At 53.9% G+C, this 23320-nt stretch overlaps 2 protein-coding genes and 1 non-coding gene across 4 annotated transcripts in view; 2 read left to right on the top strand and 1 right to left on the bottom strand.

Annotated features, from left to right (window-relative positions):
• PRODH (proline dehydrogenase 1) overlaps positions 1–13984 on the top strand; it is a 21635-nt gene extending 7651 nt beyond the window's left edge. The window contains exons 3-14 of the mRNA XM_039872835.1: positions 1872–1906; positions 2311–2460; positions 3556–3620; positions 3829–3945; positions 4355–4434; positions 5139–5220; positions 6565–6657; positions 6761–6907; positions 7771–7946; positions 9116–9214; positions 12723–12811; positions 12886–13984. Coding sequence (XP_039728769.1) covers positions 1872–1906; positions 2311–2460; positions 3556–3620; positions 3829–3945; positions 4355–4434; positions 5139–5220; positions 6565–6657; positions 6761–6907; positions 7771–7946; positions 9116–9214; positions 12723–12811; positions 12886–13073 — 1321 coding nt within the window. The 3' untranslated portion in view covers positions 13074–13984. The remainder of the gene's footprint in view (positions 1–1871; positions 1907–2310; positions 2461–3555; positions 3621–3828; positions 3946–4354; positions 4435–5138; positions 5221–6564; positions 6658–6760; positions 6908–7770; positions 7947–9115; positions 9215–12722; positions 12812–12885) is intronic.
• Positions 13985–14129: 145 nt separating this feature from the next.
• Positions 14130–20808, bottom strand: DGCR6L (DiGeorge syndrome critical region gene 6 like). 2 transcript variants are annotated; one of them, XM_039872837.1, is made up of 5 exons: positions 20559–20756; positions 20323–20483; positions 16156–16256; positions 15209–15349; positions 14130–14673 (listed from the first exon to the last, which is right to left on the bottom strand). In XM_039872837.1, exons 1-5 carry the CDS (start codon positions 20666–20668, stop codon positions 14590–14592), a joined length of 597 nt encoding a protein of 198 aa, XP_039728771.1. In that variant the 5' UTR covers positions 20669–20756; the 3' UTR covers positions 14130–14589. The 2 variants fall into 2 exon arrangements, with proteins under 2 accessions (XP_039728771.1, XP_039728770.1); XM_039872836.1 differs by having other exon boundaries at positions 20323–20808.
• Positions 17729–17832, top strand: LOC120610559 (U6 spliceosomal RNA). The gene has a single exon (XR_005654954.1). It is a non-coding gene; the product is annotated as a U6 spliceosomal RNA (small nuclear RNA).
• Positions 20809–23320: the final 2512 nt, after the last annotated feature.

Raw genomic sequence — 23320 nt, 5'->3', positions numbered from 1 at the left:
AGATAACGGTTTCCATCTCTGATAGAAGTCCTTCTGCCTAGCAGGCAGACAGCTGCATCCTTAATGCTTACCTTAACTGAGCTGAGGACTGTGTGGTCACAGAGCAGGCCTGAATCCCGCCAGCCACCATCCTTGCTGACCAGGCTCCTGCCTTAGCATACGTAGTGGGTTCCCATGTTGTGCTTCCTCCTTAGTGGATGGCTTTTGCCTGGTTGTATCTGGGCCACAGCTTGAAGGGCCTGGGGCTTGTAGGTACCCCTGCCTGGGGGCCTTGGGGTGGGTTGGCGGTGGGGAGCTCCTTGTCCCCAGCAGGGATGTCGTGTGTGGGGCCAACATGGTCATACACTTCATCCTCTTCTGTTACATCAAGTATTTTTTTCTGGTTGATATGAGGTAGTCAGACCAGCAGCTGCCTGCCTAGCTCCCGTTCCCATCTCTAGGCTGTGGCTTCGTGGGCTATACTACTGCATGGGGAGCCCCCTGCCCCTGCGAATTGGCCTGGCTGCTGGGACTCCCAGGGCTTAACCTAGGCATTCTGGCTCAGAGTCCCAGATTTAGGCCCTGAGGTTACACAGAAGCCAGGCAGGGAGGGAGGGCCCCCTGGAGGGTGGCTGGGTAGCCTAGGACCTGCTCTGGGAGCAGTGAGGTAAAAGCTGTCAGCCTCTTAACACATGTGAGGCTACCAAAAGTGCAGGTACCTTCCATGGGCTTCTCTGGTGTTATCTTGGCCCAGAGTGCCCTGGGCGAAAAATTACTGCCCACCCTTTGTAGGATGTGAGCAGAGCTGCGGGCCCCCTCCCTTAGCATTTTGGCAGTCATGTGATGGCTGCAGGGTTGCAGCTGAGCCCTCTCCGTGGTTACTGACTTAAGGGGCTTTAAATACAAAGTCAGATGGTAGAGCTGCTGGGGGGCCACCCTGAGCCTGGTGGGCAGTAATGGTGAGATGATGAGATTTAGCAATGACTCTTGCTGTCTCAGACTCTGTGGCCACTGTGAGGAGGAGGTTGGTGTCTATTGTGCTGCCTGTGGGGATGGGGGCAGGCCAGGCTGGGCCAGTGAGGGCATAGCTAAGGGACTGCAGAGAGGCCAGTGTAGCCAGGCTGAGCCTCTGCTGGGTGAAGTGGGGGCAGCCAGGGCCAAGGGCTAGCCTCACTATCCTGTCTTCATTAGGCCTGGAGGTGTTATTTGGATATGATGGGAGGGTTTGCATTTCAAAAGAAAATTTTCAGTTGCTGCTTGGAAAATAAGCCTAATGGGCAAGAATGAAGCAAGGTGCTGGTCCTAGCAGTTGTGTCTAGAGGTAGGGGCAGGAAGTAGACCTTGGGCCCCCAGTGGTTGGAAGTGCCTGGATGTTGGGGGCAGGTGGGAAAGCAAGGGACTTTGCTCCTCGATTTGGAGGATTTTGTACGCTGTCTTCATTCCTCATGAGCCCTGACTGGCTCCACAGCCCTGTCTTTTCCTCAGAAGGAATGCCCGCATAGCTTAGCTAGCTTCAAGGACTTACTCCATGCCCTTGGCTGCTCAGAGAACCATCTACGTATCAGGTAGTTTTGTCCCTTACCCATGCTAGGGAGGGGCTCCACCCATGGACAGCCTGAGGCTTTTCCAGGACACAAGGCTTGTAAGCCAGGTTGGTGTAGAGGCTGTTGCCCCTCCCACCTCAGAGGAGGTGACTCTGGAGGCCTGGGCGGGTGGGGTTGGTGAGTCACTCTTACCTGCCCAGGCTAACCCAGCCTTCCTCACACAGCCTTCTTTGGTCAAGTTCAGGGCTCAGTCTCTAGTTTCTTCTTACTGCCTTCCTGATAGGAATGTACTTATCACTTGTGCCTGAGGCGGCATGACCCAGACCCTTGCCTTATTCCTTCCTACAGGTCCTGTACCTCTGAGGCAGAGAGGAAGGGCAGCGGTGAGTAAGAGGCAAGCCATTCACCAAGGAATGCTCCCCCCCTACTATTCCACCCTCCACTGTGGCCCGGGGCCTGGGCTAGGTACACAGGCCGAGCCCAGGGAACAAGGGGGCAGTGCCAAGTTCCTCCCTGTGTCCATGGGCAACCAGGCCATTGCTCCAAGTATGCTGACACATTCTCATGGCCCTCAGTCAGTCTGGGCTCTGCCTTCTTGGCCCAGGTCTGCTGTGTGACTAGGGCTCAGCCAGGGAGAAAGTGCAGTGGGTGCTTGGGTATTGGGGGGCATCCTGCAGCACAGTGCAGGGGTGCTGTGGGGCTTCCTGGAGCAGTTCCTTGTGTGCTGGGGCTGAGGTTGGGACCAGAGCACAGTGCATAACTGCGTGAGTGCTTGGGCCATTTGCAGGCACCAGTAAGAGGGAGAAGCAGTACCAGGCCCACCGGGCCTTTGGAGACCGCAGGGACGGTGTCATCAGTGCCCGCACCTACTTCTACGCCAATGAAGCCAAGTGTGACAGCCACATGGAGACATTCCTGCGCTGCATTGAGGCTTCAGGTGGGGCCCCACTCTTTGCTGGCTGTCCACCTGCCAGGCCCAGCCCCAGCCGACACCTGGCATAGGGAGGCGTGGTGGATGAATGGGAGGCCAGGGCTGGAGCCCTTCACTTGGGGCTTCCTCTCTGTCTGGGTGGCCCTGAGTGTTGTGAGGATGACCTAAAGTGACATGGAGGAGCCACAGACTAGGTTCAAGTCACGCTGAGGTCACATCTGTGTTCAACACCTCCATGGAGAACTCAGCTGCCTCCTGTCCCTTTCCTGGGAACCAAGTGCCTGGACATGGACTGTTGGAGAGGCTGTCAGTGGGCTAGTGGCCCCTAGTACTTGGGTCTGCTGAGGGCTGCACGGTTCAGGGAGCTGGTGCCACATCCTCTTTAGTAGAGTCCTACCCACGCAACCTTGGGGCACGAGTACCTGCCTAGGAGGCCAGTTACGTCGGGAGGTCACTGAGGCCTCCACATCCTTTAGTCTTCAGAAACCCACCAGGTCACAGCGCTGCTCCACTGTGCGTCCTCAGCAACCCTCCTGTGACTGGAAAGTGTGTCCCACACCTTCTGAACACTTTAAGGAATGGATATGAGCGATGATCAGAAGCAGCCTTCTAAGAATGATGCTGGGGAGACCCCGGCCCATCAGGCAGATGCTCAGCCATCCAGTGTCCAGTGCCAGGGGTGTTTCCTTGCCTCCCTGCCCTTTCTGCCTGGGGGCAAATAGACGGGATGGTCCCGCAGAAGCAAAGACAAACTCTGGAAGTGAAGATACAAATGTGGTGGTGGAGTGCTTTCCAACTCTCCAGGCTGTGTTTTTGCTTTGTGTTTCTGTGTTCTATAAATCCACCATGGGCAACCTGGGTGCCAATGGCACGAGAGAGAAAACTGAGGCAGGGGAGGGGGTGATCATTCGGACCGTGTAGGAATGGGTACTGCCTTCCTAACTCATGTGGCAAACACAAACCTTGCCAAGCCACCCTTCCCACCTTTGGGGTGGGGCATCTGGAGCAGCTATTTACACTGCAGTTACGGGTAAGCACAGGCTCCTGGTCTTCCCCCTCCCCCTCTAGAGCCCTAAGGGTTCTTCCTGTGGCTCCCCATAGGTACAGCCAGTGATGACGGTTTCTCAGCCATTAAGCTCACTGCGCTGGGGAGACCCCAGTTTCTGGTAAGTGTGGGAACCATTCATGTGCAGAGAGAGTTTGCAAGAACTAGAGGCTGCTGTGAGCATTCAGTGAAGGCTCCTGTGCTGGTACCTTGGGGCTGGGAGCCAAGTGTACAGGTGGGACGGGGAGGGGCCCAGGGGCTATGCGAGCTGTCTGGGGGCAGGGAGCTGGGTATGCACTCAAGACAGGGGCTCAGGCCTGCATCTGCAGCTGCAGTTCTCAGATGTGCTGACCAAGTGGAGACGGTTCTTTCACCACATGGCTGCAGAGCAAGGGAATGCCGGACTGGCTGCCATGGACACGAAGCTGGAGGTGGTGGCACTGCAGGTGGGCAGCCCTTCCCTGGTGGTGGGAGCAGGTGGGCACTGTGGGACTGGGAAGGTGCCCTGCCCAGGAGGAACTGGCTGGATGGTATCTGAGGTGAGTTTCCTGAACTGCTCCAGGACCTGCAACCCCCCCTGAAGCTGCTAGGGTTCAGCTTGGAAGGAATCTGACCAGAGGCTAAGGATGCACTGGGCTGGGGGATGGAGGGGCTGGCCCCTCAGGTAACAGGCCACTGTGGAACTGTAGGGACAGGAAGGGGCATCAGGAATGGGTGGGGATAGACCCATCTATGGAGCAGAAACACAAGCCTGAACCGTATCCTGTTTTCACTGACGGTGTAATCAAGTCAAAATTGATCACAACCCAACAGGCGGGGGGACACCAGGGGACTGATGCCTTTTCACTTTTCCAGGAAAGCGTGGCGAAGATGGGCATCGCATCGAGGAAGGAGATCGAGAACTGGTTCACGGCGGAGACCCTCGGTGTGTCCGGGTAAGAGCAGTGCCTGGCCGAGAAGACAGGGGTATCTGTTCTGGTTCTGCCATGGTTCCAGCTGAGTTTCAGCAGCCTCTCCCAATCCTGATTACTCTCCCCAAGTGCATGGGCCTGAGGGTGTTGGCACCAAAGGAACTGATCCTCTGAGATGCACAGAATGGGAGTTGATGGAGCCGGAGTCCGTGGATGGGGGCAGCAGCTTGGGCACAAAACTAGTTCGCCCCGGGCCCCGCACAGCAGACAGGTGAAGCATAGGGTAGCTGAGGCCCTAGAGAGTCCCAGGCATCATTCGTAGGGTGCTGGGGGCTAGGACCGAGGTTACCAGGGCCCCTGGGCTGGCAGCAGGGTGCTGTCTACTTGCACGCTATCTAATCCTGCCGTGTTTGGCTCTTCCCGCAGCCTGACATGGCCTGCGGTGTTCTGGGTGCATGCCTCGAGTTTTCATAGTTGCTGCCGCCCCGATGCAGCATCACGTTTATGTTTTGGTTTCCATTTTTTAAACTGAGGACGATGTTTACATTTTGTCTTGAAACTGAACGCTGAGGCGGTTTCTTTGGGGGTTTGGTTTGGGGGTGCTCTTATAGAGAATGGGCTAGTTTAAAGTTTGGGTCCCCCAGCAGATCCTAGCCCCTGTGGATAAAGCTGCCTGGCCAGGTGGAAGAGCTGCTCCTGCCACTCTGCTGACCCACCTTCTCCCATAGCACCTTGGATCTGCTGGACTGGAGCAGCCTCATCAACAGCAGGACTGAGCTCTCCAAGCACCTGGTGGTCCCTAACATGCAGGTAATGCCACCCCCTTCGCCACTGAGCCTCGTCTCAGGATGTTGGGCCAGGAAGGGAAATGTTCCTTGTTGCCTACCCTGGGCCAAGACCGCTGTCCTCCCTGGCCCCGCGAGACCTCTGTGGTTCAGGGGGAAGAGGACAGACACAGTGGTGGCCCACAGGGTGGGACAGAGACCCACGAGGAGAGGGGTGTCAGAGGGAGCCTTCCGTATATCATCAGGGGTCATCCCAAACCTCACTGGCCTGAAAGTGCAACACGCATTATTCTCCTTCATGATTCTGGGTGGTTCTCTCTCAGGGTTTCCCTCATAGTTGTACTCAGAGTGTGGCGGGGCCTGGGGCCACCATGGAGGGTCGCCATTCACATGGCCAGCTGTCAGCCAGGGCTTCCTCACCATGTGGCTGCTGGTTCCCAGCGGGAGAGTCCCCACAAGCCAGGCTATGCTCTATCACCTTTTCTAGCCTAGCCTCAGAAGTCTCACAGCATCACTTCTGCCTGATTCCACTGGTTAAAAACAAGTCACTAGGATCCTATGTTCAGGGGGAGAGGGATAAGACTCTATCTGTCCATGGGTGGGTATCCAGTAATTTCCAGTCATATTTGAAACTGCTTCTTAAGCTGGGATGTAATGCAGCAGCAGAAATGCCTTGAGAAAACATCCCACAAACACTGCCTTCTACAAGCCTCAGCTGAGGGCTCAGCCCCCAAACTGAGACACTGAGGCCCCACTGGGAGTACCCTGGGCAGAGTTAGTAGACAAGTGGGGTGAGCAGAGGGCCCCAGTGCTACACAGGCCTACAGGCCTACTGAGCACCAGCCCACTGCCAACCTGCCCAGCTCCCTAAAGGCCACCATCTGGGAATGATGCCTCCATCCCCCGCTGTGTGGCAGAGGAACCTGTAGCTATGATACTTCCTTCCTCCAAGCCCTCTTCCTGCTTGGGGCTGAGTCTTTCCTGGTGATTGGATGGCTCAAGGGTAGCTTCCTTAGCATTGTGTGGAAGCAGAAGGGAGACCCCGTGAGGGTATTGCGGAGATACTCTGGTACAGGCCTGAGCTGAGGCAGCTGGCTCTGTGAGTAGGAGCGTGCTGGCTGGCTGGCTGGCTGGCTGCAAGGTTATGCCTCCATGTGGCCTCATTGCTGTATCATCAGCAAGCCTCAGGGCAGGGCACTGATCTTCAGGCATAAACAGGGTGGAAGAAGGACCAAGATGAGGCAGCCTTGCTGGTCTTGGGGACCAAGAAACAGGTATCGGTAGGCTCTGGGTGGGGGGAGCACTGGTGTGAGAGAGGTGTGGTCTGGGGCCTTGCTGTGGCCTGACCGACCGCATGCTGCCCTTTCAGACAGGACAGCTGGAGCCTCTGCTGTTGGGGTTCACCGAGGAGGAGGAGCAGCAGATGACAAGGATGCTGCAGAGGATGGATGTCCTGGCCAAGGTCGAGGGCCTCGGATGTGCCTGGGCATGTGTGTGTGTAGGGGTGGGGACCCTGTCTCACCTGAGCCCCAAACAAACCCTCTCTTCCTCTCCTGACCTCTAAGAAAGCCACCGAGGTGGGTGTGCGGCTGATGGTAGACGCTGAGCAGACCTACTTCCAGCCAGCCATCAGTCGCCTGACTCTGGAAATGCAGCGCAAGTTCAATGTGGAGAAGCCACTTATCTTCAACACGTACCAGTGCTACCTCAGGGTATGGTGCCTGTTGCTTCCCCCGCCGCCCCCCGCCCGCCCTCCGCTCCACCGTTCAGGTGGTGACACACCCCCATCGGAGCCTTGTTGTTGAGGGAGGCCCCTGCCCAGTGGCTGCGGCTGGCTGGACATTACTGCCCCTGAGCAGGATGAAAGGCCCCCCAAGACCCATCACCCACTGTGTGCTGGCCTCTCCTCTGGGCCCCAGATCTCAGACAAGGGTGTTGAAGGGTGGAAAGAAGATGAAGAAGCTTATTTAGGAGCCACTTAATGTACTTGAATCCACAGATTTCAAAGCCTTCAAGAATGACCATTTTCTCTCACTTCTTTTACTGTGGGGTCCCTTTAAATATCAGATGAAAGCTTTGGGCCCCTCCCCAGAAAAAGATGGCCAGAATTTCGCATGTTCCCCTGAGGCCCAGGATGTTTCAGGGTGGGATCCCTGAGCACAAACCTAGGCTGGACTGCTTGGGGACCAGCGAGGCATTTAGAGGCCATGGGGTTGGGTGGGCATCAAGGCTGTAAGGGTGGGAGGTATCCAGGCAGGTGCTCACTTCCAAGTCAGCCTGAGGAGAATGGCATGCACCATGGCTGCGGGTACCTGGCCTGTCCCTTCAAAGGACTGTCCTCAGGCCACACAGAAGGGGCTGCAGGTGTTCACCATTCCTTGGAAACAGGTCAAAAGGCTTCCCTCACTCACACCTGTCTCCTAGATCCCCTGAAAATCTACAGGTGGGCACAGGGCACCTCCCTCAGCCAGCTGCTGCCACTCTCGTACCCCGCACTGACTATACCTTGGGAGCTCTTGCGCCCAGGCTAGATGGGGTCCATCCTGATCACTGACTTTTGGCCCTGGCCATGCAGGATGCCTATGACAACGTCACTGTGGACGTGGAGCTGGCTCGCCGTGAGGGCTGGTGTTTTGGGGCCAAGCTGGTACGGGGTGCATACATGGCCCAGGAGCGGGCCCGTGCTGAGGAGATTGGCTATGAGGACCCCATCAACCCTACATATGAGGCTACCAACGTCATGTACCACAGGTGTGCCAGCCCTCCTTGGGCCCTAGAGCCTCAGGGCTACCTGGGGAGAGAAGTGAGTAAACAGGGCAAGGGAAACATACTGCCTTGGTGCTAGAGCTGACCCAGTAGAACCCCTATCCAATGGGGGGACAGCCCTGGGGGTCAGAAGCTTCTGGTAGGAGCCCTGAGGCCAGAACTGATTTTCTCTGCTTTTAACTTTTCAAAAATATTAAGGTGCTTTTTTAAATATAGAAATGTCTACTGAACAAAATTAATCTGGTGCAGGTCTCCCGACAGCACCAGTTGGTGCTGGAGCAGCCCCTCCCCCCAGCTCGTTGGCTTCCAGGGACCATCAGTTGTTCTGCATCTCTTTTGCTCTATTAAATCTTGGAGACCTGTTATGCAGCATAGACAGGCTGACTTCATGCTTTTTCTTCCTGAGATTGTGTGGATGTGTTGCAAATTCAAAGAGACTCTTGAGTGTTTCCCCTCACCAGCCTGTGTACTCTTCCCGGCAGCACCCTGCTTCCTTCCTGGAGCTGCTGTGCCTGTCTGTGCTGGCTCGGACTGTGTCATGGTTGGTGTTGTGTGCTCAGTCCTCTGTCCTTGCTTTTTCAGTAAAGCTGTATCTGGACCCCCCATGCGCCCCCAGATCATCACGGAGACTGTTAGTTACCCTAACGGCCGGCGTGGGGTGCCCATACTTATGTGCATCCCTGCAAGCTTTAAAGTGGTTTGGTGTCCTGCTGTCATAAGGGTGACTCAGGGCATAACCTGTCCCTGTCTGTTGTATGCATGGGTGAGGACACAGCTGTTACACGTTCCTGGACCTGGAGCTGCTGGGTCAGAGAATGTTGTCTTCACTGCCAGATGGCAGCATCTTTCATGCCACAGGGGGGCCCCATCCCTCAACCTGGGCTTTTAAATTCCTTACAGACCCCTTCCTGAAGCAGAGCTGCATGTCTTGGGCACACAGCACACTGTACCTCAGCTAGTCCGCTGTGAACGGTTAGCCCTAGTGCTGCTCACTTGTTTTTACTCACAGGGTGCTGAGGAGGGACAAGTACTCCTTGCTTTGGTCCTGTTGTCACAGGCACCTTTGGGAGGAGCGGGCTCTCATTGGACAGCCTGTGGCCTCTGCCCCTGTGGGGGACTTCTCCAGGCCCAGGCTCATGTAGCACTCTTCCCAGGTGCCTCAACTATGTCTTGGAGGAGCTGAAGCACAACGCCAAAGCTCAAGTGATGGTGGCCTCCCACAATGAGGATACAGTGCAATTCACACTGCGCAGGTAGGCACACCGCGCACCCCCCCTCCCCCGCCCCAGCTGTTTAGAGGTTCTCTGGTTAGGAAGGGGCTTGGTGAGCACCCTGGAAGCATGTGCAGAGTAACCTGCCAGGCACCATGGGTGTTTTGCGGGGAACATCTGTGGAACAAGCTTGAGTAGTGGCTTTAGTGCCCCACAGGCTCCTGCCCTGCCAGGTCTGGCTGGGCATTACCACTGCTGTAGCAAAAACGCTATTTGCAGTTAATTTGTTTTTTTTCAATTAATACTTGACTTATTAAAGTTTAAAATTCAAGGAATAAATTTCATTAGGTGACTTAAATGGCTAATTGAAATGCATAAATACAGTGTGTAATATTGGAATGCCTTAGGAGGCCTCATTTATAAACAATTTCTCTTAACATTTTAAAGTTCATCTGGAATTTAATATAGTCTGTTTTCTCTTTAAATGCCCATCCTGTGGAACAAAACTTTGTCTGGCAGAATCCTTACAACTCAGATATAGGAATAAGGTGAAGTAAATTCTTAAATATTCCAGTATTATCACCATGTTCTTATGTCTCTTATCTTAACCTGAGCAGCACCACACCAGGGGTCCTAATTCCCTTGCCTCTTCCCCAGCCTCTGCCTTCTTGGGGCTTAAGCACTGTTCTGGGTCTTGCTGGCCCTCAACTTTCCCAGGAGTGAAGCAGGGGTTCCTGTCGCACAGCAGGCTTGCTGCTGAATGGGGCTTCTGAAGGAGCAGTGAAGGTGCAGGTGGGGCGAGGGTGCTGCCTGACTGGGCACTGCCTGGAGAGCTGACCGGTCATTCTAAACCCATTCAGTAATGTTGCTGCTTATCCTTTGTTCGTGGTGGTGCGGCTTTTTCAATCTGAAATTGCAACCGAAAACCACAATTTCTAAAGCACAGCAGTTGCAGCCGTTACGGTTGGGAACATGCGTGCCAAGGCTCCCTCCCGAGAATCTCTGCCAGGGTGGGCGAGGATGGGGGGCGGTGTGTGGCTGTTTCCGTGGGGGTGCGGGAATCGAGCGGGACTGGTCCACCTTCCTACCTTCATCACTAGGGACTTCTCAGGCCCTCATTTCCCACCTTGGATGCCCAATCCTTGTCGCCCAATGTCAGGGGGCCACCTTTGTGCCCAGCAAAGATTAGTTCTGGCTTCTCTTTTAAAATGAACACGATTGAGTTGCAAATTTTAAAACCTGGCTTTCTCTTAGGCTTAAAAATATTGTGTGATGGAACCTTGGTCAAGGCTTGATTCCTCTCATGCCAGGGTCCTCCACTAGATGATCTATGCGCAGAGCCTCCCATACCCCTGGCCCAGCACTTGGGAACCTGCGCCCCTGCAGTGGTGTGCCCGATGGGCACCAGCTGTGTGCAAGGCGCCACTTTCCTAAGTTTCAGTTACAAACTCAGAAGACTTTCTTGGCCACTCACATTTTTGCTTGGAATCACAGGCTAGTCCACTCAGACACTGACTAGACAGAACTATGAAACTCCTAAAGGTACAATCTGACCTCTGAAAGGCTTCCTGTCTCCTGATTTCTGTATCTTCCCACTGAGAACACACCTGTCTTCACCACTTTGGTCATGGCAGCCTCTTGCCCTGAATGCAGCTTCCCCCCGTCCTGAGTGCCGGCTGAGTGCTCTCTCCTTTCTCATAGCCTCCAGGTCCCATGCCAGGCCCCACAAATACCCCTGTCATGGGGAAGGCCCAGCCCCCACAGGCCGCAGTTCTGGGGTCCTGCTCTGCAGGTCAGGGAGCCCCAAGCAGCTTGGGCCCACCATCCCTGGGAAGCAGTGTAGGTCTCTGATGCTGCACACCAGGGACCTCAGTCAGACAGCCTATGTCAGCTTTGGCCAAGTTAATAAACCAACCCCAGACTCAGGCCTAAACCCCAGTATGTTCTGTGGGCCAGCAGTGTGGACTACACTAAGCTATGGCCTGTGTGTTGGCCCTAAATGGCTTCATTCATGGTTGGGGCAGCAAACGGGACTGCAGCATGTGTACATTGTCCAACAATCCAGCCCAGGCTTTGCCACATGGTGAGCTCAGTCTTCTAGAAGCCCTGAAGAGGGCAAGCCTCTGTCCATGGCGCATTTGCTATTGTTCTCTTGGCCAAAGGAAGTCATGAGGCCCAGTCCAGACACAAGGTGGCAAAAGCCTCCATCTGTACACTGGGAAGAGCTGCAGTCACATGGCAGAGGGCATGGACACCGACAGGGGAGGGGTCAGCAGCCATTTTTGCAGGACGCCACTTGAGCAAGTCAGTAGGCAACATGGCGACAGCCCTGCATTCATGGGGTCGTATTCTGGTGGGGAACAGAGATTCGTGAACTGGAGACAGGGTGACATCGTGTTGATCAGGCCACTTTCACCTGGTTGGTCCCAACATAAGGGCTCAGCCCTGAGGCAAGACCCTTGTGGAGGTCTAGGGATCCTCGTGCGCTTGGTGCTCTGGGAACCTAGGGTGGGTGGCAGAGCCCTGAGACAGGGTGAGGGAGTCCCCTGGGGCAGGGGCAGGGACAGGGAAGCACAGGCCTGGCCTGTAGCCTGGGTGGGTGTGAGGAAGACCCAGGCTGAACATGCCCCTGGGGTAAGTGGAAAATGGGGCAGCCCCAGAGTGCGGTGCAGATAGACAAGTCTGGATACAAAGATGTAGGAAGCAGGAAATAAAAATGAAATCAACAAGTAGGTATTTCAAATCTTTGGAATGTCTGTAACATCCTATGAGTGGAGGTGTGAGAACAGGAGAGGGTGCCGGGAAGAACTGCCTCACCCCCGTACCCCATAACATCTGAGTGGTGCTAACAGAAGTGGGAGCTACATCTATTCTGAATGTTCTAGTAACCACATTGAAAGAAAAAGATGAAGTTAATTTTAGTAAAGCATTTCAGTTAACCCAACATATTCAAAATATTACCATTTAAACATGTATTCGGTATTTCAGAAAAAAAAAATATTCTGCATTCTTTTTTTCATACTAACTCTTTCAGTCTCACGTGTTTGACACTTGTAGCACCACCCGCCTTCCAAAGACTCAGTGGCTGCTGGTTGCTGCCATATAGGATGGAGCAGCCAGCAAGGGGAGGACAAGAAGCCAGATTGGGGTGGGAAGACTTGAGATGTGCCACCTAAGAACGAGGACTAGAGAAAGGGGTAGTGGGAGGGCTGAGCTTCCCTGGGCCACACTGTGGGGCAGGCTGCTGGGGGTGTCTGCCTCAATGGGTCAGGGTACCAGCAACGGGTTGGGGCAGGCAGGAGGGAAGGGGCCATTGGGAAATGAGCACAGCAGGAGGGGAGGCTGGCTAGGGAAGGAGGGAATTTGGTGGCTATGAGCCAAGGTAGGAACAGCAGGGTAGAGGCCTAATCTGGATAGGACAGAGCTTATACCTATGCCCCATGCTGCAGGGGATGGAAGTTAGAGCATGTGGATGGTATCTGGGGGGCAGAGGGGCTAAGATCTAGCACAGGGAGCCCAGGGGCTCACCCACTGCCTTGCCTGGTCACAGGATGGAGGAACTGGGCCTGCATCCCGCTGATTGCCAGGTGTACTTTGGACAGCTGCTGGGCATGTGTGATCAGATCAGCTTTCCGCTGGGTGAGCTGGGCCTTCCTGGGGAGTGGGCTGGAGGCATCGGGATTGGGACTCACTGCCTCTGCCTGTGCATGCAGGCCAGGCAGGCTTCCCTGTGTACAAGTATGTGCCCTTCGGCCCTGTGATGGAAGTGCTGCCTTACCTGTCCCGCCGAGCCCTGGAGAACAGCAGTGTCATGAAGGGTGCCCAGCGGGAGCGGCAACTGCTATGGCAGGAGCTCAGGCGGAGGCTCCGCACAGGCAGCCTCTTCTACCGCCCAGTCTAGTACCCATGGGCCACTGCCGCCGCCGCCAGCACTCCCACCGGACGACTCAGCCTTCTGGGGCCCTCAGGCTGGGGCTGGGATCTGGGGGGTCTGGGTGGCCCCTAGGCCGATGTTGCAACTATGACCCAAGCCCAACCTCACATGGATTCACTTTCTTACACCCAAGATTATGAGAACTGCTGGAAGTGGGGCCTCACTGACTCCTGGCCCTTGCCCAGGATGTGGACACTCAGGTGTAAGCCGAATCGGACACCTGCCAGAGCTACTGGCAGTCAGGAACTGCCTTCAACAAGTTGGCACCGCCCCCATCTGTGCTCACCCCCACAACCTTGGAACCGAAAGCCTGCCTTCCACCAGAGTCCAACTCATACACCCTAAGCCCCACAGATGAATAATAGCCAGGCTGGGGAAGGCAGTCTGATCAATAAACCACTATTTCTATAGCTAAGAGCCCTCAGTGCTGTGCCCAAAACACTCTATCCTGTGGGGCCCTTGGGTGGGTCAACAGCAGAGAGGGAGTATCTCCTATGGCTTGAGAAATCTCACCTCAGGCTCTGCCTCTCCCAAATCATGTGCCTCTGGAGGTCAGGCCCATACCTCCCTTTAGGTTGTCTGCATCCCCTGCCGTGTAGAGTGTTGGACCTGCCTGCTGCCCCCCATCCCCCAACTCCACAACCCAAGATAATAGCAGGGCTCCCAGGCTCAGACCAATGCAGAGAGGATGTTTCCAGGGGTGGTACTTCCCTACCCTGGGTTTCTCCCTCCCTCAGACCCTGCTGCTCTGAGACCATGACCCACACCAGGTTCTTGTTGTTCTGACAGCAGCAGGCCTACGGCTGCCCCACCCCACACTCTTCAGCTGCCAGCCCCGTAGAGCAGACTAGATGTGCTGCTAATGCCCTAGGGGAAAGATGGTGGGGCTTGGCCTGCAGCTGCATGAGGGGAGCCCTAGGGAGGGGCCTCTGCCAGTTCTGTAGACCATGGAGCTACCAGGCAAGGGCCCGAGGTGGGCCTTGGTCATGACAGGTACCACAAAGCTGTCACACAAGCCACGTGTAGGCCATACTGAGGCATCTTTATTTCTCTGAGTCACATAGGGCTTTGGCCTTGGAGCATATCCCACTTGGGGGCTGCACATGCTAAGGAGACGAAAACAAGAAGGAAGCCTGGGGCCTAGCAGAGGTTGGGATGTTCTTGGTAGAATGATAAGGTGCTAAGACCTCTAGCCTCACCATTTGCCCAGCTCTGGGGCTGACAGCCAGCAGGCTGGGCCCACTCCCTTTACCATACTACCCTAGTTTTAGACATAACCTAGACAAAGGTGGGTGGCAGACACAACCAGGGTCCACCTTGCCTCTCCTCAGAGGGGTCATCCTTCCTGCAGGCACCTGGGAAGGTGGTGGCCGGATGTTGGGAAGACGAGTTCCTCAGCTTCCTGCTACCTGTGGCAACAGTGGGACAGGGCTGTCTTCTCAACCATAATGGGCACTGGGTAACTGGCAAGGACCCCACCTGGTCACAGGGCTGCCTTCCCTGCCTGGCAGCCCCTTTGCTGCAGCTTCCGGATGAGTTCCAACAGGTTCATCTGTAGCATTAGCTCCTGGGATACAGAGGGGTGACTGTGAGGCCAGAATGACACCAGGTCCCCTTTTGCCCTGACAAAGGCCCCAGGCAGAGGCCTCCTTTTCCCAAGGGCCCAGAAGCAGATATCAGGGCCTAGAGTGTGCCAAACAGTGAACCCACAGTGCTGACTTCCAGTGAAACCTTGGCCACAGCCTGCCAGAACCTTGGACTCCACTACACAGCTGGGACTACAGCTGTCCTGGCCTGGGGCACACAGATATATGCAGGAGAGGAACAGATGAGTGCCCTCAGGGACACAGTGGGCCTGGGGAAGGTGAGCAACGCCTCTGCAGCCTGTTGGCTCGCCTTCCTGTGGGCAGAAGCAGTGGGACGGGCCTCTGTGCTGAGTGCTGCACAGAAACCCTTCCTGGAGCCTAACTCCTTCCCCCTCCCCTCACCCCACATGCCCTGGGCCTGGGCCCCCAGCAGCTAGCCTCAAAACCCTAGATAGAGTCCGGCTTTTGGGGATTAGTGTCCCCTGGGCTATGCCAGGACAGGCCCAGGATGCTGACCTGCGGATTGGTGGTGACATAGAAGCCAGCAACCCCTGCCTTTTCCAGTGTGCTCTGCTGGTCTGCCACCTTCCGGTCCAGCTCCAGGACAATCTTCTGGTCCATTGCCCGCTGCTCCTCACGGATCCGGTGTTCTACTGCCTGCCACAGTGGGGAAGCTCAGGAGTTCAGCCCTGACCCACCAATGCCTCAAACACAGGCTCCCAGCCTGCCACCTCCTCGGGCGCCAACCACATCCCCCGCCCCAAAAGCTCAGACTCCAGGACCACTATACCACCCTTACTGCACCTGGATCACTCCCTTCTCGGCCACACCAAACTCTATGGAGGAGCTTGGTGGCCCTCCCCACAAATGCTCTCCCCTCTAAGAGCTCCTATAAGGTGTCCTCCTCTTAGTGTACCAGGCCTTGCCCAGTGCTCAGGATCACCATGAGCTGGTCAGACACGGGCTCCATCTCTGATTATTATCAAGTTGGCCACTGTCTCTGGGTCTTTGTGTACATTACGTCCCCACTGGGGCTGCCTAAGACCCCAGCTCGGCACCTCCTTCCTGCAGGCCCAAGCTTGCTGCCTCAGGACCTCACACATATCTCTGCATGCATCCCTACCACCTGTGGCTTCCTGGTTGCATGTGGGTTTCCTGGTTGTCTCTGAGCAGGATAGGCCCCTGCTGACTGTCCCTGTCACTGTACCATTGTCCTGGTACCTCCAAGGCCATGACTACAATAGCTCCTGCTTAGCATCTGCCCTGCATAGGCCCAGCCCACCAGGACCGGCAGTCTTGGGGAGCAGGAGGAATCACATACTCTTCACCTGGTTCCAGCATACCCCAACACTTCACAGTAAAAAGCCACATGCAAGAACTCACCAGGCCTTATGAGCTCCCAAGCCATCCTGAGCCCCTCCACCACACCCTGTCAGCAGAGCCCACCCCACCTGCACCCGTACCTCCTGCTCACGTTGCTGAGCTGCCTGAAGCATGAGCAAGTTGTGGGGCTGGCAGGCCTGCTGGGCTTCCTGGTGCTTCTGCCGTAGCGCCTGCCTGAGCACTGGAAGGGGACAAGACCAGAGTCCATCAGGAGGCAGCAGGGGTGACATGGAGTGGACCAGGGAACAGCTCCTTCCTCAGTGCCTGCTCCAGCTGTCCCACCAGAGTAGCCAGGCCAAAGGTGTAGATGTGAGGCCCTGCCTGATGACCCAGCCCTCCCGAAGCCCTGCACAGGAAGCTGGGTAGAAGTCCAGGGGATACTCAGTCACCCAACCCACGTGGTCCCACCCTCACCCAGGGCAGGGCCCTTTTCCAGCAGCAAGGCTCCAGGGGACTCAGGAAGGTGCAAGGCACTAGAGGGTGAGGCAGGGCAGGCTGGTGTGGAGGACGGGCCAGGGTTGCAGCCCAGACTCAAGACCAAGGGGGTGGGAGACTTTGATTTGGAGGCTTCTGGACTCAGATGTCCACAGGCCATCAGTCCTGGGCGTGACATGATCGTCATCCATGGGACATCCACTGAGATGGCCAAGAGACCACCCAGGCAAAGGCCTGGAAAAGGAAGATGAAGAGATGGGTCACACTGCCAGAGCAAGGCATGGCATCTGCCCACAAGGGTGTGGGAGTATCAGTGCTACCCTTCAGGATGGGCAGAGCCACCCCACCCCATCCACAGCTCCCAGGGGAAGTCGGGAGGGTACAGACCCTGGAAAGCCCAAGGCTGAGATAAGCTAGCAAAGGCCCTGGCTGGGGAGTCTATGCTGCTCTGAGAGGACCCCACTACTAAATTGTACCATTAATACAAGCATGTGCAAAATTGTCTAGTCTGATAGGACTGGACAGAGGAGAAAAGTATCATGGGATGGAAAGAAACCAATCACAAAACAATACTCAACACTAAGCAGCCCAACAAGTGTCAAGAGCCTACATCTCTCCCATAAAGTGGGATCCCTGGTCATAAGGAAACACAAGCCCAACACTGTCCTAGGCAGAAACCTCATATTACAGCTCTTCTCAGGAGGGCCCCTGAGGTTCCCCTGCCAGTAGTTTGGCACCCGCTGTGCTCATAGCCTTCTCCAGTCTCCTGTTGCTTGGCATTCTGTGCGCACCTCGATTATGGCATGTATCACATAAATGAGTTGGAAACTAAGAGCCACTCGAGACATAGGGACAAGAAAGTTAATGTTTACAACACGTGGAGGCAGGATTCGAGGAAATAGATAAATGCAGGGAAATGTCATCTTCTTCACTGTTTATCAAATGTTGCTACAAATCCCAGGTCAATCCCCAGATGCCACTTGGATGAGCAACCAGAGATAAGAGGAGAGCTACACTGCTACCTGGGCAGATGGGGCGTGGCCTTAGTAATGACCAAAGAAAGTGACAGCTGCCAATCACCACTTGCTAATTCAGAAGAAAGGAAAAGCAAAAAGTCACAGGATGCTTGCCCACAGCCAGCAGCACTAAAACCTGCCCAAATATTCCAAAGTGTCTAGAGAGTTATCAAAAACTCCCCACTAAAAGGAACCAAGGCTCGTGCTCTCTTGGGATAGCACATATACTAAAATCGGAATGCTACAAGATTAGTATGGCCCCTACACAAGAATGACATGCAAATTCATGAAGCGTTCCATATTTATAAATAAATATGATGAAGTACAATTTATTTTTTAAAAAAAGAAACAATGCTCCATGGAGAAATGGCAGGTTCCCTTTTTAAAAAATTATTCTGAGTGATTTATTTGCTCCCCAAACTACTAACCTCTGTGGAGATACAGATTACCAACATAAGAGCAAGCACTACTTATTGACAATAAGAGTGTGCCACAACTTCCTGCATTCGGCAGAGAATCAAAGGCAGGAGGAATGAGAAAGCCTTATGGTGGCCAAAGGGGAAGGTCTGTACTTATGAGAGGTTGTTGGTGTGGGGAAGCTGGAGGTGGGCTGACTAGTAGAGGGACTGAAGCATGGAAACAACAAGAAAAGATGAACCAGAACACCTTCCTCTACCAGAAAGCAAGGAATGATGGGGACACATCGAAAAGACCCAAGAGCCAGCCTAGAGTTTTCCCACTGGCCAAATGTGGCACAATTTGAGCATTAAAAAGAATAAGTTATGTACTTTGAATCTGTGACTATATGCATTTATACCTCAATAGAAATGTTTACAAAGACGACCACCCAGACATTTAGAAAAGAAGTAATACTGACCCTACCTACACAAACTCTCCTGGAAAACTGAAGAGAACACTTCCCAACTCATCTTATGAAGACAGCATCACCCTGATACCCAAACCAGACAGACATAAAAAGAAAACTACAGATCGATGTCCATCATGAATGTAGAGGCAAAAATTCTTGAGGTTTTAGCAAAGCAAATCCAACAGAGACAAGGAGAGAATAAATCATGACCAAGTAGGATTTATTCCAGGAATGTAGTTTATCCCAGGATTAAAAAAAAAAAAAAAAAAAAAAAAAATGTAATTCACCATAGTAACTGAAAAGCTACTGATCATTTCAAGAGAAGCAGAAAAAAGATATGACAAAATGCAACATCCATTCTTGATAGAAACACACTAATTCTGGGGCAGACAAATATTGCCTATCCCCATAGGGAAGGGACCCTGTATCACTAGAGGAATTTTTGCCACAACCATTTAACTTGCATATCATCAGGCTCTACCTGCTGTCCACTTTACAGGAAACAGAGGGTAGAGAACCAGGTTAAATGAGAGCACGAAGAAGCAATGCGACAAATCCAGAGTGGGGACATTCTATAGGTAGCATGCCCCGGAGTCCTCAAAAAGTCAATGCCACAACAAATGCTGGTGACTGTTCCAGAAGCAGAGAGACCAAAGTAACCAATTAACAATACACGAACCTCCACAGAATCCTTATAAAGTGACAATTTGAGACAAGCTAGGTAATGTGACCGTGAACTGAAGGTCAGAAGACAGCCCAGAATGGTGAATTTCTCAGAAGGCCATCTGCAGTGGTTACATAGGAGAGTGTTCTTGTTCTACAGTACTGGTTCTCAATCCTAGGCTAAAGTTGACCCCCAAGGATATCTGAAGATATTTCTGGTTGTTGCGACTTGGAGAGGATGTCACTGTCATCTAGTGGGTAGAACCCAGGGATGTTGCTAAACATCCTGCTATGCACAGGACATTGTTTCACCATTAAGACTTGTCCAGCCACAAGTGTCAACAGTGCTATGCTTGAAAACCATGGTCTAGAGCAGGGGTCCCCAATCGCGGGGCCGTGGACCGGTATTGGTCAGTAGTTTGGTAGGAACCGGACCACACAGCAGGAGGTGAACAGTGGGTGAATGAGGGAACTTTCATTTGTGTTTGCAGTCACTCCCCTCACTGCCTCTGCTCCACCTCAGATCATCAGGCATTAGATTTTCACAAGAGCACTGGTCCCTGGTACCAAAAAGGTTGGAGACCACTGGTCTGAATGTTTGATTTAAAAAAATAAAAAATAAATAAGGGGAACAATAAAATAACAAAAGTGGGAAATCTGATGGGACAGGTAGAGTTATCCAGCATACCTTGCAGGATGGGGCTCAGGAGCCCCCTACCCCCCAGTGGGGATGCCTGGGAGAGGCCAAGGCTCACGAGGCTTTGGCCAAGCTGGGGCTCAAGTGAGTAAGTTTTTGGGTCCCAGAGGGTGCACTGGGCATAGTGTATAGGAATTCGATGCACAGCTGGTGTGGGGTTCTGTATCTGAGAGAAGGAACTGACCATAAATATCGCTGCATAGCTGTCCAACACTGGAGGGCCTCCCTGGGGGCCGTCAACCGCTACACGAACAGCCACCACCGGAATCTGTCCGTGGGCTGGCCAAGCACCGAGGCCTTGGGCCATCTTGCCTGGAGGGGGGCGGGGGCACAAGGGAGCCCAAACAGAAAGTTTCGGGACATTATGCTAAAGGAGGCTGCTGTGCAACTGACAAAAACAAAAAACTGGCTTGACCCATTTGTCATCAAAAAAGCGCTAGCAAAGATTCCGTGTCCTTGATCTGGTCAATGTTAGGCACTTTTTCCGAGCGACACCCAGGGATGGGCTCGGCCCGCAGAGACCGAGAGCTCCCGTTGGAGCTTGCGTCGTCCCGCCACCCCCGCGCACCTCGGTGCTCGTTCTGCAGACGCAGGCGCTGGTTGTACAGGCTCTTCTCGGTGAGGTGCTGGATCTCCAGCAGCCCCTGCACGATCTCGAATACTGTGCCGTCGAGGAGCGCCAGGGCCAGGTCGCTGAGCGTGGTATAGGACAGGCGCTGTTGGAAAGAACTGCGGACAGAGGGGACACGGTGAGCGCGGGCGGGACCTGGAGCTGCCTCAGCCGCCTGCCCCGCGGCCGCGCACCTGGGCAGCTCCTTGACCAGGCTCTGCAGCGCCGACAGCAGCTGATAGTGCCGCTCCTGCTGCCTGGCCCCGTCCACCGGCTCCTCGAAGGGGCCCGCATAACGCTCCATGGCGTACACGACCCGCCAGCCGCCGGCCGAAACGACATGACCTCGGTTACGTCAGTCCCGGGCGCAGTGCATCCCGCCCCCTTTTACGACAGTTCTGAGCACGGCGCCGCCGGCTTTCTGAGTCAGCGAGAACGAGGCTCGCTCCATCGCTCCGCGGAATCTCCTAGGAGAGTCCCGCATTGTCCCCGTCCCTTATCCCGCTGTCCCGCCCACGCAACCTCAGAGCTATAATCGCACAGCCTTGAAATCGCGAGATTTCGAAGAATCCCGTCCTACCTGCACGGAGTAGGCGTGGACGGAGGTCCAGGCCTCAATTTCCTCTCTTCGGGAAGGCTTGATGCGTAGCTCTGCGCGGTCCTGCGCATGCGTCTGTGGGCAGCTTGAGGCCCCCGCTATCACAACCTGGTCTCTCCCCGCAAAAGTTGGTTGAGTCGCTGAGCCCTGAACTCCACCAATTCAAGCAGCGTGACCTTGAACCGGTTTTGTTACCTTCGGGTCTCAGTCTCCTTGTCTTCTCTTCTTTCCCACCGCCCCCGCTGGGGTCTGGGAGCTCCAGGCAGGGCCTGCACGCGGGAGGCAATGCCTGGCATCAGGCTGGCAGCGGTGCTCTCCAGCCCCTATCATCCACCTCCACCCAGCATCGTCAGCATGAAGAAAACCCGATCCAATGCGTCGTCCCAGCCTTGAGAATAAATTGCCAGTAATCCCTAATTACAGTTTTTATTAACTACGAAAATATACGCTCCCCCTCTCCCCAAATCTGACGGATGAATATTCTGCTGGCCTCATGGGGGCAGCAAGCGGGAGATTCCTGCCTCAACTACCATCATGCCTTCCTCATCTCAGTGGGAGAGAGTCCAGCGTTGTCAAAAATTGGGAGGGGGCTGGTGTAGAGCAAAATGCAAAAGTAGATAGAATCTAGAAAAAAATGACCAGAAAGAAGGCTTGTGTGACCAACTTGAGAGGACAAATCCAAGTGGCCATGGATGGAATGTCCAGACCCCTGGGGGCTCTGTAGGGTCAGGTGCAAGGAGAGGAGCCAGCTGATTTAGGGACTCTCCTAGGGTGGTTGTGATGCAGGATTGGGTGAACTTATCCCCTCCCTTCCCCAGAGGGAGAGAGAGAGAGAGAGAATCCTTGACTGTGCACAAAAAAGGATGCGCGTGGGTGCCAGAGTTAAGAAACAAAAGGAAAGTTTATTAGAGAAGGAATAACGCTCCACAGTCATGGTCTCCTGTCAAAGACAAAATGAGAGACACTCCAAGTGTCCAAGGAATTCAGTTTAAATGTTTTCCTTTCCAGGTATGAGTATGCAGTGTTGAAGGCATGAGGAAGTAGTTGTTAGTAATCTCAGCAAGAATCTTCCTATAGGTTCCCTGTGATCTGAGCATATGCAGATCAACCAGGTTCCCCCACATCTAGCAGCTCTGGTTTAATATTTAGTCAATTTGTGTAGTTCTCATGACTTTTTCCTATATTAGTTACTTGACCAAACTTTGAGCAGGCTCCTCTGAGCCCCCTTTTTGACTAGGTCTCATCCTTGGGCCCTATCTTTGGTCTGCCTAGTCTAGTTGTAGCAAGAATCCTACTAAGTCCGTTTAGAGAGACTCTCCTACCCTTGATATCTGATCACCCATGATGTCTGATCAAATTCTTCATCACCTACTCTCAATATCCGATCATCCTGACCTGCCTTCAGCAAGAATTCTTTATAGTTTAGCAAGGATTCTCCTTTTAGTAAGTTTTCATCCACTAACCCTCCTGCTCTGCTCAGGATCATAAATTCCTAGCTGTCTTTGCTGTATTTGGAGTTGAGCCAGATCTCTCTTCCCCATTGTGATAGACTTGGCACCTATGGAAATAGTCCTGAATAAAGTCTTCTTTACCATTGAACAAGTGTCCGAATCATGCTTTCTTTAATACTCTGCACAGAGTGGCTTGGCCCCAGGAGGGAGTGATAGGGTTAGGCTACAGGACAGAAGGAAAAGAGGGCAGCTCTACTGCTGTGGCCACTGCTAGATCCTTGTTCATCAGTAGTCCTTCAGAGGGTCAAGGATCACCAGCCCAGAGAAAGTTTGGCCTCATGCACCATCAAAAACCAAACAGTGGGGGTGACACTGGGGTCTGTCTGTCCCCCTACTCATTCTGCTGGGGGTTGAGACTAAGACACAGGATCACACTGGAGCTATCTGTTCACTTCTTACTCCCTAACTCTTTGGGGAATCCTGCTGAGATGTGGACTTCCCTGCCCAGTCCCTCAAAACCGAGCTGCAGCTGTTAAAACCTTCATCTGCCATCTACAATGGGCTCCTTAGCAATGGGGTATCCGACAATTCATGCTTAGTTTCTGGCCGTTTTGTTTCTGTGCCATCCTTTTGTTGTGTGGGACAAGGACCACAGGGAGCTGTCACCTCATGCCACTCTTCCTTCCCCTGTGTATGTAAATGATAAGCTACGAATTGAACACAGCTCATTGTAACTTTACTGGTCAGATCCGTCAGGACTTGGCCTTAGCCTTGGCATGTCTGGGTGTTCTTTACAAATGGGCCAGCAGAGTTACAATGCCTTTTAAAAGACGAGGGAGGGGCTGCGTGGCCTGATGGGCTGGAGAGATGACTCCTGGGCACAGCTCTTGCCTAAGTGCTGGGTGGA

The sequence above is a fragment of the Pteropus medius genome, unplaced genomic scaffold, assembly GCF_902729225.1.
Source record: "Pteropus medius unplaced genomic scaffold, Ma_sr-lr_union100, whole genome shotgun sequence".
NCBI lineage: Eukaryota > Metazoa > Chordata > Mammalia > Chiroptera > Pteropodidae > Pteropus > Pteropus medius.
The sequence above is the reverse complement of the archived record's forward strand: the minus strand, read 5'-3'. Positions and strand labels throughout refer to the sequence as shown.